This window comes from Mus pahari, chromosome 3, assembly GCF_900095145.1.
Source record: "Mus pahari chromosome 3, PAHARI_EIJ_v1.1, whole genome shotgun sequence".
NCBI classification, from domain to species: domain Eukaryota; kingdom Metazoa; phylum Chordata; class Mammalia; order Rodentia; family Muridae; genus Mus; species Mus pahari.
In genome coordinates, this window is record NC_034592.1 from 104258251 (window position 1) to 104276984 (window position 18734).

The following is an 18734-nucleotide window of genomic DNA, read 5'->3' on the forward strand; positions in this document are numbered from 1 at the left end:
TTCGGGATAGCATTTGAAATGTAAATGAATATCTAATAAAAAATTGAAAAAAAAAAGCCCAACAGTACCTAACAAAAGAACCTGAAGTCATATACAACATGGAACTCAATGATACATGAACCATATACAAGATGATGAACACAATACAATCTCTAAGTCAGCTTTCTATTCATAATTAATTTGTTTCATTTTGAAATTATAAATAAAATGAAGTTATGTATGAGCCTTAACATCTCTTATGTGTCCAAAACTGAAAGAGGAAAATCAGTTTCTAACACTCCATTATAAAGTTAAACTATTAGAGAAACCTTCCTTTGTAATCATGCTTCAAACATCCTTTCTGGTGTCTATAAAAATTCATCATACAGGAAATATAAGCTTCTGCATTAAAGATTTCTTTCATTATGTTTTAATTTTTAATAGACCATAATCCTCATCAGGACAGATTCTCCAAGATGGCATACTGTTGTATCTGTCACCATTGCAGCTTCTTTAAAATCGCAAGATAAAAAGTAAAAAGTATTCAACCCACTCAATACTTTAAAAAAAAATCCTCATTTTTTTTATCCCTTAAATGTTATTCTAGTCCACTTTGCTAAAAGAAAACAGATACATCTTTGCAGTCTATCCTGGCAAGTCCATGTTTAATGTCACTGCAACTATTAATGGCTCAAAACCAAACACTGTAACAAAACACAGCCTGTATCCTCCTTGTATTTGAGAGTTTGAGTCCATTCATAATACACTCTCTCACACACATTCAATTCTACTAAATAACATCTTCCCATCATATACAGGTTAAAATAGAATTGTCTTCTTTCAATGTTAAAGGACAGCTTCCAAAGCTAGGGAAGAGACGCCTATCAACTTTAATCCAAAGCAAAGTACAACTCAATGTCATTTTTACCTCTACGGCAGCGCCACAACTAAAACAAAATGAACTTCATTGAAGGATCAGGTATCCTAGCATCCCCATGATTATTTACTTCTCTGACTCGACAGTGCGTATATGTGGGCTCTTTTGTCCCTCTTTCGGTATCCCCGCGTATCAACAGCATCATCTTTGTCAAAAGCAAATCCCCTCTGGTCGTTACTTCAATACTACAAAGTCCCGGCCTTCCTTGTTACCACAAAAATGAGATTCGGTAGTCCCGTCACTCTTCCATTTCAGTGGGGAAAGCAAGATAGAATGAAACGTTCATAATTTTAAAAGACTCCTCTCTGCTCGGTCCTGGTAGCCAGAAGAGTCATGAGTACAAGTGATATATGGGTCACCCACAGAAACAGACGAAGCAGCTTCATGACCCTCCAAGTTCAGGGAAGGCACCCAAAGCCTCCGGGGAAATGGGGCAGAACCAGAAAGATCTCTGGGATGAGGATCAATTTGGGTCTGGCGTCGCCTCAGGGCGTGGGCATAAGAAACCCAGGGGTCTCGGGCAGTCTCCCCTCCACGCCTCGGTTGAGCGGAACGAGGGATGAGGCGGGCGCAGGGAAGCTTCTTGGAGACGCCCTGGGGCTCGGGGGTGTGTCCTACCTGGGCCGCGGCGGACGCAGGATCTCTGACGGAGGACTAGGGTCTAGCTCAGGGTCCGCACCGGCAGGAGTCACCGCTCAGCAGGCGGGCCCGCCACCGCCTGCCCATCCCCCGCCGCCCACTGCGGCGGGACCGGAGCGCGGCTTAGACGGCCCGCGGTCCCCTCGGATGCCGTCCGCGTCTAAAGGCGGCGGCGGCGGCTGCGGGTATTGCTGCGGATTGCCCCGGGCCGCTGCTCTCGTGCCAGCCCCTGCTCCTCCTCCTCCTCCTGCCGCCGCCGCCTCCTCGTCCCTACCGCTCCCATCGCCGCTGCGGCGACTACTGCAGCGCCCGCTGACCCGGCCCGACGTTACTCTCCCCCCCGCAAGCCGCACAGCCTAGCCCACCCGCCCTGCCAGCGCGCACCGCCCACCTCTCCGCCGCGGGTGCTGATTGGAGAGCACGTTCCCAGCCCGTGGCGTCGGTTGGCTAGTCCCATTGCCTATCAGGAAGGGGGCGGAGAATTGGGCAGAGAGCGTCTCCGCCCCCCACCGGAGAATTGCCGCTATCTTCAGGTTTGCCTGAGAGGGCGAGTTACCGGGAAAGGAGCATCACAATGACAGTGCGCGTGTGCATGGGGATTCTGGGACTTGTAGTTCCAGCCTCCGCTGCAACGGCCGGCCTGTCCTGAGGAGATATGTAAGGCGCAGTGCTTCTGAGAGCCGACTTCAGTAGGTGTTCTCCTAGCTCAGCTTGCTTATGGCCACAGAGTTGGGCCCTTTGGAAGAAAATTGGTAATGCTTTGTCACTGAGGCGGTCGCGTAGAGAATCGTGAGGCCGGGTCATTGCTTAAGGTCTACTTGCCTGCTCAGACCTAAGCTGCCAGGATCTGGGAAATGGGCGCTGTCCCCTAAGCTGCTGGCTAGGGCTGGGAAACCCGAAGGTGTGGGGAGAAAAGAAAGGAGTTACAAAGATGTCAGCCTGGCGAGGGAGTGCCATTTCACAACCTACGGAAAAAAAGATTTCATTGGCTTTTTGATACAGTGAACAACTTTCGTGTGGACCCGTCTGGGACTCTAAGCTGGGAGTTTGCAGGAGTGGCTCAAGACACACAAAGACTAACTATAAAGGGTGGAACACTTGAGGCTGTATGGGAGACATATTTCATGTTGAATGTGCCAAGCTCTTTGGTGAAAAACAAAACAAAACCTAAGAGTAAGTCCCTCTTTTTTCTTTACTGTCCATTATATAGACATTAAAAATTAAGAATGAACTTTACCAAGACCACAAAACTTATGTCAAAACCAAACTGCGGACCTATTCCATATTGTATGCCCAACGTTCTTTTTTCCTTAACAGTTGCAACGACTGCCACGAGTCTGCCACGGACAGAGAGGATGCGATGGTATGAATTGTAAAGATTCACTTTTACTTTCAAATATTTTCTTAGGTGACAACAAAAATGTTCTTACTGTTAAGGAATTACCATCCTCTTTATATTCTTTTACAAGCAGGAGACATCTTTACAGCCTGTCATGTGCAGACTCTTGGACATAAACCAAAACAAAAGGCAACTGATGATGAAGTCCTCTTTCCTCTTGTTCTATTCAAACATGAAGACGTTGCCAGATTGTTTTGTTTCTATTGATGAAAGTTGGAAAATGCTTTTTTCCTCACTATTCAATTCAGACATGTGCTACAAAACCAGGTAGAATTTAAAAATTAGGTTAAGATACAAATGGGTTTCATTGTAGGATCTTCATTGTTTTCTCTTAAAGATAGGCTGTAGCCCCCATGAAGCCCTGAATAGCCTCAGTTTTTTGATCTTCCTGCCTCAGTCTTGGGCATGCTGCAATTACAACTTCCAGCTGACATCTTGACAATCACCTTGTAAAATAAGCCAAGCCAGAATCAGCTAGCTAAGCCATTCCCCAAATTCAACCCCACAAAAATATGATACAATAAATGTTTAAGGTTTAATCCACAGTATCAAAAATAAATGTTTACTATTATCTTCAACACTGGTTGATTGTGTGGCGATAACTACTAATACAGAAAGATTGGGGAAAATAGGCGGTGATGGTGTACATCTTTAGTCCCAGCACTCAGGAGCAGAGGGAGGTGTTTCTCTATGAGTTTGAGGCCAGCCTGGTCTACAGAGAGAGAGTTCCAGGACAACCAGGGCTACACAGAGAAACCCTGCCTTAAAATATAAAAAGAAAAGAGAAGAAAAAAGAAAAGAAAAGAAAAAAAAGAAAAGAGATTTGGGGAAATAAAGCGAAATAGATGACTGACTCAGGTGTGCAGACACCCTGGATACATGAAGGAACAAAACTCAGACTTAAGAAGGATCTTTATAAGTATTCAGTAAGATTCAGTTTTATACCAGATAGACTTCATATATAAGACATAATTCACTTTCCAATAGTTTTTTTTTCCCTTTGCTCTAGCATGAAATAAACAATATACCGAATAACCTTCTCCTTTTCCTGTTCGTCCATGTGTGTGCTAATCTACCCACATTTAGGTGCCACTTTGGAATGTGTCCCCCCACCCCCATCTCAACAGGAAATTACCTACGTGGGTCATTTGCAGCATGTGATTACCAGGGCAACATGACAATGTTTTGTTTGTTTATTGTACCCTAGCAGGGTAAGCACAGTACTCCAGAACCACATCCCCAGCCCCAACACCACAGTATGAATCAGCATAAAGATCAAAGGAAGAAGATGGCTAACGTGCTTCCCTTCCTTGTCTTTAAAATTCTCCTAGGATGTGAAGGAAGTGTTGAGTCCACCCCTCTGCGCCTGTGATGGCGAATATCCTTTGTCAACTTGACAGGGTTCTAGCTAAAATCAGCAAAGAGACTAGCTCTTTGCTCTCTTCCAAGGGTCTATGAGGGATTATCTAGATTTTGATAGTGAAGAGGGGAAGACACAGCCTAATCCAGGTGGCATTGTAGGGCGCAGAGGAACCCTGAGTGAATGTGTGCAGTTGACATGAGAAAAGCAAAGCATTTCCCATCACCCCCCCCCCCGTCTGAGTGCAAATGCTGGCACTGTGTGCAGAAAAGCAAGAAAGGAAGTTAAACACCAAGGGGACCAGACATCTCACGTTCCATAGCTTCCCCCTCCATACTGGACTCTGTACCTTTGAACTATGAACCAAAATAAACTCTTCCTTAAGCTGCTCCCCACCCCAGGTGTTTTGTCAGCACAAGAGAATTAGCTAATGCTGCACCAGAAAAGCCAAAGTCTCAGGTGGCTAAGAGTATATCTCACTGGTGGAGCACAGGTTCATCATGAACAATGTTTTAAGTCCAATTCCTGGGGTCAAAAAAACAAAAACAAAACCTCTCAGACCCCAGAATTGTACACTAATAACTGTGTATTAATTAATTTCCTAACAGCTGTCAGGCTGTTTTCAAACTGAGTACACAGTGCTTCAAAACCTGAAATTCAATAGTGGGATTTACAGTGTTTCTGCAAACCACCAAACAGCCTTGCCTTTACATTTTCCATCAAACTAGTTTCTATTTAAACATTACTCAATGGACAAAATCTCTATAAACATATTTTCATGGGGTGGACTACTTTGCTAGGTACTAGAAAAACAAATACAAATAAACTTCAGAGTTCTGCTATGTATTTAGCAAATAGAATGCATTGTAGCAACTACTGCTTTGGAAGTTTGTAGCTTAGTTAGATACACTATAACAGGAGTCACTAAACAAGACTGTGAGCAGAGGCCCCAAATTCTCTGAGAGCGCCTCAGTTCAGTTTTTAACAGAAACGTCCTCACACCAATTGTATGAACTATCCTGTTTTGTGTCCTGGTTTTATTTTTTAATAATTTTGAAACTTCATCATTTTGTGTGGATAAGCTTTATGTCAAAAATTTAAAAATACAAATATGAAGAATAAAGCTAGAAAAAAGTGTTGAACAGCTAGACAAGGTAGCCATAGTTTGGAGGATATGAATTATTGAATATCAATTTTGGTTTGATGGCAATTAAAATAGACTATAAGGGAGTATTGAGACTGACAAAAGTAAAGTTAAAAAAAGAAAGAAAAGTTTACATTTGTAAAGTAATTCCAGGGTAAGATCAATGCTAGAGTGTTAACTTGCCTAAAGACCCTGGGTTTGATCTCTAGCACTGCAAAAAGAAGGGAAGAAATGATTCTATGATTCTATTCTAATTATAGAGTTTTTTTTTTCATTTTGTTTTGTTTTTGAGACAGGGTTTCCCTATGTAGCCCTGAGCTGTTCTGAAACTTCTGTAGACCCAGTTGGCCTCAAGGTCTCAGAGATCCGCTTGCCTTTGCCTCCTGAGTGCTGGGATTAAATGCATACACCACTGCTGCCTCCCTGTAGTTATTTCTTAACTTCCTTGCCATTTTCCCCTAGCTTTTATGAGATTCAGATTAATGATATCATTATGGGTAACATTTAAAAAGTGTTTTTGTTTTTTTGGTGTAGGGAAAGTACTAGGGATTGAACCTAGACCATCACACATTCTAGGCAAGTAGTTTATCATCGAGCCATAGCTTCAAGCCAGCAGTTACATTTTTTAGAATATTAAATTCTATTTTTTTGCTCTGGTTTTTTATGTATTTATTTTTATGTGCATTTTCTTGGTGTTTGGCCTGTATGTATGTCTGTTTGAGGGAGTCGGAGCCACTGGAGTTAAAGTTGTGAGCTGCCATGTGAGGAATGGGAATTGAACCTAGGTCCTCTGGAAAAGCAGTCAAAGCCCTTAACCATTGAGCCATCTCTCTCCAGTCCTGTCACCTGTTGTTTTTTTATTTGGGTACCAGGAATTGAATGCTCAGGGCTTTTTTGTTTTGGGGGTTTTGTTTTGATCCCCCTTGTGTGCAATGAGAAAGTTATCTAGTAATACACCATTATATCCCTATAGGCTTAGTTTAGCACATTTGTTAGCTTGGTTTCACTGAGACAAAGTCCTACCACTAGCACAGGCTAGCTTCAAATTTCATAGCTCCCAGCATGCTTCCATTTCCCAAGTGCTGGGATCATGGGCTTGTGCCCACTCTGCCCAGCGTTATATTCAGTTTTAAAATGAGAAATGACGAGGTAGTGCTGTGATACCTGGTGTTGTGTGCCTCTTGACAGTCAGGAAAAGGCTCTGCAATTTCTACAGTTTGGGATTATCTCGATACTCCAAACACTAAACCACTCACACTGTAACTGTAGTGATTTTGAAACCCTGACAGTTTGGCAGGCTGGCAGTAATAATAGTTATTAGTGTCTGTCACTGCAGGGGGCACTCAGCCTCCTAGTTAGAGATTTTAAAAAAACTTTTATTGAGGTAGGAGATAATCATCCTGATAAATATTATTCTAATATATTTTCTAGTACTGTTATTTGGGCATAGTATATTCTACAGTATAAAAAGATTTGTAAATGGCAGATAAATTTTTAGAAATGTAATATATATATATATATATATATATATATATATATATATATATATTTATATGTGTGTGTGTGTGTGTGTGTATACAATCAAGGTTGCTGTATAATATCATATGGTAAATTAAATGAATACAAGGTGTGGATCCCATATGTTCTATTATGTTTTAAATTTTGTTTTTGTTACATGTATCTATTATTATAAACTGTGTAATCCTTCATATTTCCTACTCTTTTTTAATATTTAAGTACACTCAAGTGTTAAACCAAACCAAACCCAGCCCAAACAAAGAACCCAGCAAACAACAACAAAACTCACAAACCTATTTTTGCAGGAATGAATTCTTGGAGTGGGAATTTAGTTCCATATTAGAGCACTTGCCTGGCATGCCCAAAGTCCTAAGTTTGATCCCCAGCACTGCAAACTGATTCATGAAAAAAGCTAAATACTAACAAGAACAAATCACACACGCTCTCATGCTTTGTAGCAACTTCCATAGTGAAGTACCTGAGAATCAAATTTATGACCTCTAGAAGAACAATGCATGCTATTCACTCCTGAGCCATCTTTTCAGCCTGGGCTTGCTTTAAAAAAAATTTTTTTTTAATCTTCTGCTTTAAGATGGTTATATATTGCTTTATTGATTTCTCTAAGGCCTACCCAGAAACATGGCCAGGGTTAATTGTCAAGATTCCAGAGGAGAGGAGAGAGAGCACACACTTTTATTTATTTAGTCCTGGCACTTTAAATGTAGCTGGGACGGGTATCAAACTTACAGAGATCAGCTGGTCTCTGTTCTAAGATGAAAGGCACATACCATTCCTTCTGGCTTGCGGGGATACTCTTAGTAACTTTACTTGAGCAGTGATAAATGCATAGAAGCAGAATTTGGCTTCCTGGTTCCAGGGCTGCATTCCAGGCTTGCTGCTTCCTGTGCTCAGCACTAATTCTACTGTGTATACTCTTGTGTTTGCTCTTTACAAATCAGGTTGATGCTATACTGGAGGATGTAGAGATCCAGTTGGAGATGGGAGCTTGGTCCAGTGAGTTATGAGTACAACTCAGAACCCTGCCTCAACCCCCTCCCCCCAAGTCCCTTGTAATCACTGTTCATCTGCTACAGGTATGTGAGTATCATGCTTTGCATATGTGGGTATTTTAATATCGGTGACTGTTTAGAATGGGTCATTCCTCCTGCTGAGCTGACCCCTTATCATATTATTATTCCATTTCCCCAACCCAAGGCAGCAGGTCACTCACACCATGCTGCCCAGGTTCGTGATCTTCCTTCCCAGACTACTGAGTAGCTGGCCAGCCTCTCTCTCTCTCTCTCTCTCTCTCTCTCTCTCTCTCTCTCTCTCTCTCTCTCTCCCTCCACACATACTTTTGATTTAGCTGTACTTCACCTCACATGATTACTCTTGTGTTTTGTGGGTGGGGCTCCATTTGCATGGAACATCTTATTGAATCTCTTCACATTCAGTACCTGCATATCTTGTTCTGTTTTGGCAATTATTTACTGGTTACACACACACACACACACACACACACACACACACACACACACACACACACACACGGATGTCTTTGTGTATGGTCACGTGTGCTATGGTATGCATGTGGAGGTCAGAGAACAGCTTGTGTAGTCAGTTCTCTACTGCTTGTGGAGAATCTTTCTGGAATAAGCATCAGATACCAATGAGAGTAGAGAAGAGATGTCACCAGTGGATCAACACCAGGACAGCCCCTGAAAGGCTTCAATCCTGGATTCAGTTTGCATTCTCATTTTATATTCGAAAACCACAAAATGGGCCAGGCAAACAAGCACTATTTTATAGAGTGTATGTTGCAGTCAGCAGGTTGTTAAGGGCAACGGTCCATTGTTCCAGCTCTTTCTCCATGTCATCATGTTTCAGGTAGCCAGTGACATCATACTTGGCAAACAGGCAGTGCAAGCAGTGCTTTAATAAATCACCAAATGAGCATTTAACAAATAGTCTTTTCTACCTAGTTCTACTTCTCTACCATGTGTGGTCTGGGGATGGAGCTCAGATTGTCAGACTCGGTGGCCAGTGCCTTTACCAGCTCTCTCTGGTCCCCTGTGTGCCCTATTAAAGGTTGAAATCAAACCATGTCCTTATAAGCAACGTAACTTGGGTATAGTTTTTTCATTCAAGTTAATCACTCTGTCTTATAGAACTTGTTTCATTTCATTTCACTGGTTAGCTATTTGGTGGTAAGCAATTACGTAACATATCTTATAGTTTTGGGTTCTTTTCTTTCTTAGACTTTTCCTTTTGGCTAAATGATTTACTCCAGTCATGTTTTGATCGCTTACTATTTTCTGTTTGTCTACTTTAGACTTTTGCTTTATGGTTACTATAGGCTTAAAAAAAAAACCCCTCAGAGTTTGGTTATCTGTATGACAATCTGTATGACAGCAGTATAACACAAGGAAGGAAAACTACATTAAACAACAAATCCTACACTTTCGAGATCACTCTTCCTTGCTAAACTTTGAATCCTCCATTTCCTATCTTCCTATTTGACTTGTCTGCAATGGTTAATCTCATTGTCAGCTTGGTGAGATCTAGAATTACCTGGGAGATGAACTTCTGAGTAATTGTCTTGATTAGCTTAGTTGAAATAGGAAGACCTATCCACTATGGTGAGAGGGACAGACCATACCTGTACTGAGATACTAGCCTGTACAAAAAAAGGACAAAGTGAGCTGAGCCTAAGAACTGGTTGCTTCATACTTTCTGCAGATACAATGTGACAAGCTACTTAAGCTCCTGCTACTTTTAACTGTGAGCCAAAATAAACCATTTCTAAAGTTGCTTTTTATCAGTGTATTTTTTTTACAGCAATAGAAAAAGCAAGACACTCTCATATACTATTATTTTCTTTTCAGAAACATAGGTAAGTTGTGGAGGCTGGTCTCCAAACTGATAGGCTCAAGCAGTCCCCTTCTGCCTCAGACTCCTGAGTAATTGGCTCTGCCAGGCACAAACTACCCACTGTCCTTGGTTTGTAGAATCTTTTTTTTTTTTTTTTTTTAAATCTTCTTATTGGTTAATAGTGGTTGACCTACTGTTTTACAATACTAGAACATTCTGACTTTATCTGTACAGTCACTCTTGCCTGTGAGTTAGTATCTTTTTCCTTTCTTGTGGTGCTGGGAATCAAACCCAGTTCTTATACATACTAGGCAAGTGGTCTACCTGACCTAAACTCTTAGCCCCAAAGTCTCTTTTTTCTTTTTCAACCCTGAAGGCTAGCTTTATGTTGGCTGATTCCTCCCCCCCCCCCCATCAGTACTATGTACATCTTAAGTACTTTCTCTTTGTAAGATTTCTGAGAAGTTTGCCATCAGGTAAACAGATACTCTCTTATGCTTGTTTCTTTTTTCTTGCAGCTTTGAGAATCTTTATATTTTATACCTTTGAGAGCTTAATTATGACAATGGGGCAAAAGATTGAATTAAAACCTTACAGTTTCGTACTATGTCATAAAATATGTTAAATGTAGGCATGGAATACTACATGCAAAGAATATGTATAAATATACATATGGTGATGGAATGTATAGTAAAAAAGTTTGGAGACCATTAACCCTAAAAGTCTGTGTCTTGAAAAAACTTTAACCTGGGTGTGGTGACATATGCCTATAATTCCAGTTCTTCAGAGATAGAGGCAGAAAGATCAGGAGTTCAAGGACAGCCTCAGCTATGTCATGAGTTTGAGCACAGCATGAGCCCCAAGAGACTCTGCCTAAAACAAACAAAATATGGCCGGGCTTACATACTTTTAAGTAGAGCTCCCTTCTAGGTAAGGTTTTATACTTCAAACCCAAATCCCCAAACATGAGAAGTCCCTTTTTTCTTTTTAAATATACACATATAAGATATTTTATTTCAAAAAGCACAAGAACATTATACAAGTTTTAAATTTACATTTTTGCAATAAAAGATATCAATATATGCATCATTTGTATAACTTCATCATGAATGGAATTTAAATCAGTGGTATAAACATGTTGCAGTCACTAAATATAGATCATTATCACAGTGAACCAAAATGCATAGTTGTTATGAAATGACAAATGACCACTAAAAGGTGAACCACAGCACGTACACTAACATAATAAATTAATTATACAGATATATGTTTATCTTTACTGTATCATTAAAATCCTTGCCAGCCCCTCACCAATATTAAAAACACAGAGTCGGAGCCATCCCACTAAACCAATTCTTTCATACACTACAATACATAAAGTGACTTGGTTGCTTAAGTAAACTTCTTAGCAGACTTAAATCATTTGTCATGATGAATACTATTAAAGATCCCATGGGCTGGGGCACACTATAACCTAAGTCCACCTCCAGCGCAGAAACTTCCATCTCAAGAAGCAGAACTCAGCGATGAATTAGGCTCTTTGGCTAGTGCTAGCTGGTCCTCCTGGCAGCTTGAAAGCTTAGCTCCAGGGTTTACAAATTGAATCTAAGAAGGCTAAAAATAAAGTCTTTATCCTTGGCGAATGGGGGCCAGATGACTAAGGCAGAAATGAGCATCTTATGTTGCCCATTCTAGCTCAGATTTCAGAGCTAAACAATCTCTCAAAAAAATTATAGAAAAACAAAGGGCAATGTTCAAATCACTTAATCATATTGGCAAATGGCACAAGCCAAATACTGAAATTTACTGATCTTTGTCTCTTATAATTGCTGTGAACTGTTCATTATAGTTGCATCTAGTTCCTGCTTTCTTCTGAGTAGTATTTATCCAAGTAGGAAATCATGATTGTGAGTCTGGTGCCTGCTCACACCAATTCCTTACTGCAAAATCCACTTTTCATTCCATAAAAATGGCAACAAATTTAGCCCCAAATGTGTATCACTGATCACTTAGCAAATGTATTTTTACTTCCTGGTCTTCACTAAACAGAAGGCAGGAAAACACTTAGACACACACGTGGCAGCAGTAGCCAAGAGCAAAGGAAGATACAATCTCCAAACACATCTTTCAACTGCAATATTACCCAATACCACAGAAGCTAAAATAAGTATCAACTGATCTACTCACAAGTTCTTGATATAAAATGGTAAAGCCAAGAATCAAGAGGTCTATGTACAGACTCAAGAGAGCTGCATTATTTATAAGTAAGATGGCTCAACCACAGCAGGTTATAACAGGACACACACCTGATTACATTGCTTTTTTTTTTTTGGTTGTTTATATTAATCATAAACAGTCATTTACGAAAGGTTTCACATAGACATCAAATCAAGGATCTGTTTCTTACAAGCCATAGAAGGTTGCAGAACTGGCTTCAATACAAGTGTTCTAATTTCATCTCTTATGACCATTCACTGGGGCAATTTTCCGATTCTCATTCTACAAAGAGTTTGCTTCAAAACAATAAGAGTTTTCTGAGAGACAATAGGATGGGGCCACAAGAGACAAGAGATCTTACTGCAGAAAAAGTATGCCTTAAAAAATGGAACTGATGGAGAAATTGTGACTCCATCAAGCTACCTGAATCAGGTATAAGGAATGCATAATGAGCACATTCTCCTGATTCTTCTTGAGGTCTACACTGGAAGGATGCTTTCCAGATTAGCACAACTAACACTCTGTCCATGTAGAGATTTAGATCTGTTTCTGGCTAAAGCTATAGGTGGTACAATAAGAATATTTTCTTAAAGAAGAAAGTTGTTTACATGTTTTGAAATCTTTAGTTGAAAGAAACTGCATAGTTGTGTAATTCCTCTTTAGACCATTACAGGCGATCATCTTGTCAGAGATCTAACTCAAGCTAAACTACAGTGGAGAAACACCAAATACAAAAGTGCAGAGACGTTAGCCAGATGGAGAAATGTTTACAAATGCTTAATGTGACCTCATTAACCAGGTGGATGATATGAAATGAAATAGGACAGTTATGAAGGGGAAGGAATTTTCTGGAAATATTAGCAGAAATAGACACTTGGGTGAACAAGCATTTCTTTAGTGTTCTAGAACACAAAACATTAATCTATGTCTTGTTTTTCCTTTGAAGCTTATGATTGATAATTGAAAGCAATATTCCATTAAGGAATATTTTATTAATGTGTGTGAATCTGGACATGGATCAAAAGACCCTTCAATATTTCCCCTTCCTCAGAAAGTTCTCTAGAATTTTAGATCAGTCTTTATTATTGATGTCACTCATGATTGTCTTGAGGCAGAACTGGAGCTCAGAGTAACTGCCAGTTGAATCCAAATAGCATCTGATTAGTCTCCTGGCTCCGAGCAATCTCTTCTATAATGCAGTGCTGTTGCCAGACCAAATGCAGCTTCCGATACCGCTCCCGAGATAAATGAAGTGGGTTTCCCCTCCTTCAGGAAAAAAACAAAAAACAAAAAAACAAAGCTGACATCTAAGCTTTAATCAATAACAGTGCCATCTCCAGTCTTAAATCAGTATACACTACCAAGACATCCCTGCAGCTGTGAGCACAAACATCAGGACAAGGCCGAGAAACAGGGCAACTCTTCACTGGTTACTAAGAACTTGGCACACCACTTAGTTAAGGAAGCAGAAATAGACTCCTTGACTATTTGGGAAATCAGGTCTCATACATAATGAACATAATGAGACCTCATGTAAACAGGTTCTAACTTGAAGCAGCTCTGGTCTTTTCTGGTGGTTAGCTGAACGGGGTTCTAATAGCTTTCTGTCCTCACAATTTACCCAGCTTCAGTTTATGATTTTGTGTAGGAGGTTAGGTTTGAGGCATAACACTAAGGCCTTAAATCATTATTCTCCTCAGAAATACTTTGTTTTATAACCTTCTCTATGATTCATCTTGCTTGGTGAGCACTTTCTTGTTTTTTGTTTGTGTTTTTCTCAGTCTTGTTACAGTGTCCAGGCTGGGTTTGAACAGTGATACTCCAATGACCTTCCTGCTTCATCTTCCCAGGTAGCAAGGACTCCATATAGATGTGCATCATCATACCTGGCTTAGCAAATGTTTAAGTAAGTGCATTTCTATTCCTGGGTTACCTAGTTTGCAACAGTGTGCCAGTTAACACAGAAAGTCTGAAGTCCGCTGAGTATAGTAATAGAGATACCCCGCATCTCAGTCCCTGGAACATCAAATGTCTCAGCTCCCTGTCAATTTTCACATTGCTTATCATTAACTTAAAAGTTCCACATTTTTGTACTTTTCTAGAACAACTCAAGATTATCCTTGGTTATTAACTATTTTGTTGTTTTAGAGATTAACTCTCACCATGTGGCCCTGGCTGGCCACTATTCAAACCTGATGAATCTTAAATTCACAGAGACCCACCTGTACTTGCCTCTTGTGTCCTGGAATTAAAGGTGACCTCCACCCTGATCAGAATTAATTACTTTGACCACTCAGTACCTTCCTCTTAAAGGCAAGTCAAATGCTGTCTCAATAAAAACAAATCCCTATATAATCCAATAGAGTCCAAGCCCTATCTAGTGAATCTATTCATCTGGATGATATTTTAAAAGAATAATAAAGTTTGGGAGAGAACTCTGTCAGTCAAGTGCCTGCCATGCAAAACCTGAGGGCCTGAGTTTAAGGCCCCCAACCTACATAAAAAGTTGAGTGTGACAACATGTGGTACTGACCAGCCACTCACTCTCCTAGCATCAGGGAACCTGTCTTAGTATTTCACCAGGGCCAGGTATGCTGGAGAGTGGCCTCAGTGGTTAAGATACTAACTACTGTTGGAGAAGACAGAGGTTCAGTTCCCAGCATCAAATGGCAGCTCACAACCATCAGTAACTCTATTTCTAGAGTTTTATGATTAAAGAACTATTAATATACACATACAATAAAACAAATAAAATATAAGACAACTGATTACACCTTATACTAAAGAAAATCTTACTTCAGCCCTGGGTCTGTTTCTCCATATTCATCCAAGTAAGGGGCTGGGTAGGCACAGCCTCTGGCTTTTCCTTCCACCAGGACCACTCTGCATTCTCTTATTCTGAAAAGTAAATCCAATGTTAGCAAACACTGTTAGATACACATATGCAGATGACAGACATTGAATCAAAGTTAAAGACAAGACATGCCCAGTAAGCATTTAATAAAAAGGCAATGCAGCCGTGGATGAATACACACTAAACTGTGTGGTTTTTTGGTTTTGTTTTGTTTTTGAAGAAAGGTCTCTCTGTGTAGTCCTGGCTGGCCTGCAACTCTCTCTGTAGACCAGGCTGGCCTTGAACTCATCCACCAGCCTCTGCCTTCCCAGTGCTGGGATTAAAAGGCATGTGCCACCACTGCCCAGCAGTAAACTGTGTTTTGTCTGAGTAGAAGGAACAAATGGTGCTGTTTTTCTTGATGCAATAGAATAGGATCCATGGATCTAGAGAAATGGGAAGTTAGTAATTCTAGCTGGATATACTGAATGGGAGACTGTCCTGTGATCCATAGGACCCTGGAGAAATGTGGCTGGGGCTATTTTTACCTTTCCCTGACTTGCTACTTAGGCAGAAGGGGGCTTCAAGGAAGGATAGAGCACCCTCCAGTCTAGAACTGTCAACCAAAGAAGTGTTAAAGGCTTTCCTAGCTCAGGCCAGCCTCCAATAGTATTTTGAGTACATTTGAGATGCTTATTGCAGAGAAATGGTTAAGGACCACAATGAGAAATCATAAGGCAAACAAATTACAAAAACAGTTGGGATAGACAGACTTATTCCTGTGGCTTCTCTAGAAGCAAACAAGTATTTGAGTTTGACTTCTATACTGTTCTTTCCTCTTGTTTCAAAGGTTGCCTTTTTTTTTTTTTTAAAAAAAGATTTATTTATTTATTTTATGTATGAGTGCCCTGTAACTGTACAGATGGTTGTGAACCATCATGTGATTGCTGGGAATTGAACTCAGGACCTCTGCTGGCTCTGGTCCCACTCACTCCAGCCCAAAGATTTATTATTATATGTAAGTACACTGTAGCTGTCTTTAGACCAGAAGAGGGCATGAGATCTCATTACATATGGTTGTGAGCTACCATGTGGTTGCTAGTATTTGAACTCGGGACCTTTGGAAGAGCAGTCAGTGCTCTTAACCCACTGAGCCATCTCACCAGCCCCTCAAAGGTTGCCTTTAAGCAATGATAATATATCTCACAGTAAGTCTTAGGGGGTTAGGGTTTATATAGGCAAAAATTGAATTTCACAGGAAAATGGACAGCAAAAAACACAGAAATCAACTTTAAATTTGATTTCTCCCATGCAAGCTATCTTCATTCATAAACATTCATCACTATTCTTCTAAGTAGTTCATCTTTTGTTTAAAGAAGGAAATAAAAACATCTTAAAGAAAGACAAACTTAGGCCTACACTTGGGAGGCAGGATCTCTGGGAGTTGAAGGCCAGCCTGGTCTATAGAGAGAGAACCTGTCTCAAAAATAAATAGCTGGGTATGGTGCCCTATGCCTTTAATCCCAGTACTTTGGAGGCAGAAGCAAAAGATATCTGTAAGTTCCAGGCCAGCATGGGCTACAAAACAAGTTCTAAGAAGACAACCAGAATTACACAGAGAAGTCCTGTCCAAAAACCCTGAATAAATATAAAAGTAAACAATTCATAAATAAGGTAGCCTAAAATTAATAATTTACACATACTTTATAAGCATAAGTTTTAAGATTCCAAGCTTTCCCTTTATATCTAAATATTACACAGAACTGGAATCACTGATATATAGTCTATACCATTAAAGAGTTCTCTAACATAAAAAATAAAATAAAATAAAATAATAATAATAAAAAAAAAAGAGTTCTCTAACAATGAAGGAAATGTAAACAGAATATTTTTTTTTTAAAGAACTACTTATTCTACTGGCATAGTCACTCAATACATGTTTCCAGATGACTCCATACTCACTTTAGGAAAATGCAGACTCCAGCACCACAATGAAGTGCATGAAAAACGCATGCTCCAACCTCTTCCCCATTCACTATTTCTTGGCAACAGATGTTCTGAGAACATAGGATGGCCCCACAGAAAAGACAGAGGACAGGATGCTTTCGCTCATCATCTGCAGACCGTGGACACCTCAACAGGGGAAGACACATTTAGTGTGTTGAAAAAACAAGACCCACATCATGTATCTATTTAGTAACAAAGCTTGTTCCATCACTCACCCTACTCAGAGAAAGCTACTAAAAGACAAAAGACATTTAATTAGATGATTACTCATTTATTTTACTTGAAGGGGACATTTAAAAAATTGATAAAGGGACTAGGGAGATGGCTCAGTGGTTAAGAGAGCTTTCTGCTCTTCCAGAAACTCTTGAGATCAAGCTAGCCCCTCACGCCTGCCTGTAACTACAGCTCTGAGGATCTGGTGCCCTCTGCTGGCCTCTATGGAAATTTGCACACATGAGTCATAGACATACATTAATAATATAACTCTTCCAAAAAAAAAAAAAAAGTTTTTTAACTTAGCTCCACTTAAAGGAGGCCTATGCTATTAGAGAATCTTGCTCCAGGTGACTGGTCAACACAGCCTCCTGAGCCAGGCCCATCTGTGCTACCCACTGCTCAGGAATTTTGCTCTAGTTCAACCTCCTATATACCGAGTGATGAACCCAGTGACCCCTGCTTGAGCCACCCTATGCCTAGGAACCTCCTGTGCCAGACCTGCTCTTTACCTTGGTGAAAGAAGTTTCTTACTGCAATGGGTAGTTCACTTAGGGGCTGGTGAAGATGTGAAGACATAATGTCCCATACATTGCTGGTGAGAGTGTTAAATGACACAGTGGGTTTGACACTAAAAAAAGTCAAACATATGACCTAGCAAATGACCTAGGTATACATCCACATGAAATGAAAATTGTACATTCATCTGGCAGCTTATACATGAATGTTTATAGTAACATTATTCATAATAGCTAAAAGGAAGAAACAATTTCATCATAAATACAAATGCCTATGTATGGAAGAAAATATAGACAACTATGGTCTATACATATAGTAAAAATATTAGCCAAAACAGGAACAAATTTGATAAAGCTACAACTTGGATTAAACCATAAAGACGTACAGAGGGAAAGAAGACACAGACTTCTTCTATGATGATGCATCCACACAGCTAAATTCATAGTCAATCATCAGTGATGAGGAGGCAAGAAACCAGGGGCACGCAAAGGAATCAGCGCTACAGCTCCTCAGTAGTGGCGAGGGTTTGGACAGGCGAGAGGCAGTAAACAGTACAACCTGCAGTAGTGCTGCAACACTGTCAACGATGAATGACAGAATTGTGTACTGTAGCATGGTTTGAGAATACCTAGTACAGTGGATACACAGCAGTCTCTCCTCTTTTTAAAAAGATTTTATTGTATGTATGGGAGTACACTGTCACTGTCTTCAGACACATCAGAAGAGGGTATCAGATCCCATTACGGGTGGTTGAAAGTCACCATGTGGTTGCTGGGAATTGAACTCAGGACCTCTGGAAGAGCAGCTAATGCTCTAAACCACTGAACCATCTCTTTAGCCCCCAGCAGTCACTTCTAAAGCAAGCCATACCCAGAAATCTGTGTGTATATGTGTGGGGCTCAGAAGATAGCTTGGAGGAGATTGTCCTCTGAGTCAGCAGGCTTGGTGGCAGCTCCCTTACCAGCTGACCTCTCACTGGCCACTTTCACAATGAGTTCATTGGTTGTAGGGTAGGCCAAATGCAAGCTCAGGAACGTTATTGTACCTCTCTCTCTCTCTCTCTCTCTCTCTCTCTCTCTCTCTCTCTCTCTCTCTCTC

At 40.4% G+C, this 18734-nt stretch overlaps 2 protein-coding genes across 5 annotated transcripts in view; both read right to left on the bottom strand.

Moving 5' to 3' along the window:
* Ttbk2 (tau tubulin kinase 2) overlaps positions 1-1888 on the bottom strand; it is a 115143-nt gene extending 113255 nt beyond the window's left edge. For 3 of the 4 annotated variants that reach the window (XM_029536557.1, XM_029536558.1, XM_029536559.1), the window contains exon 1: positions 1535-1888. The gene's annotated coding sequence lies outside the window, so the exon portion shown is untranslated. Of the gene's footprint in view, positions 1-907; positions 1280-1534 lie in introns of those variants that run through there. The other variant, XM_029536560.1, reaches the window with a different exon arrangement.
* An 8936-nt stretch (positions 1889-10824) lies between these two features.
* Ubr1 (ubiquitin protein ligase E3 component n-recognin 1) overlaps positions 10825-18734 on the bottom strand; it is a 122267-nt gene continuing 114357 nt past the window's right edge. The window contains exons 45-47 of the mRNA XM_021192101.2: positions 16860-17030; positions 14861-14962; positions 10825-13330 (exon numbers count right to left, since the gene is read on the bottom strand). Coding sequence (XP_021047760.1) covers positions 13189-13330; positions 14861-14962; positions 16860-17030 — 415 coding nt within the window. The 3' untranslated portion in view covers positions 10825-13188. The remainder of the gene's footprint in view (positions 13331-14860; positions 14963-16859; positions 17031-18734) is intronic.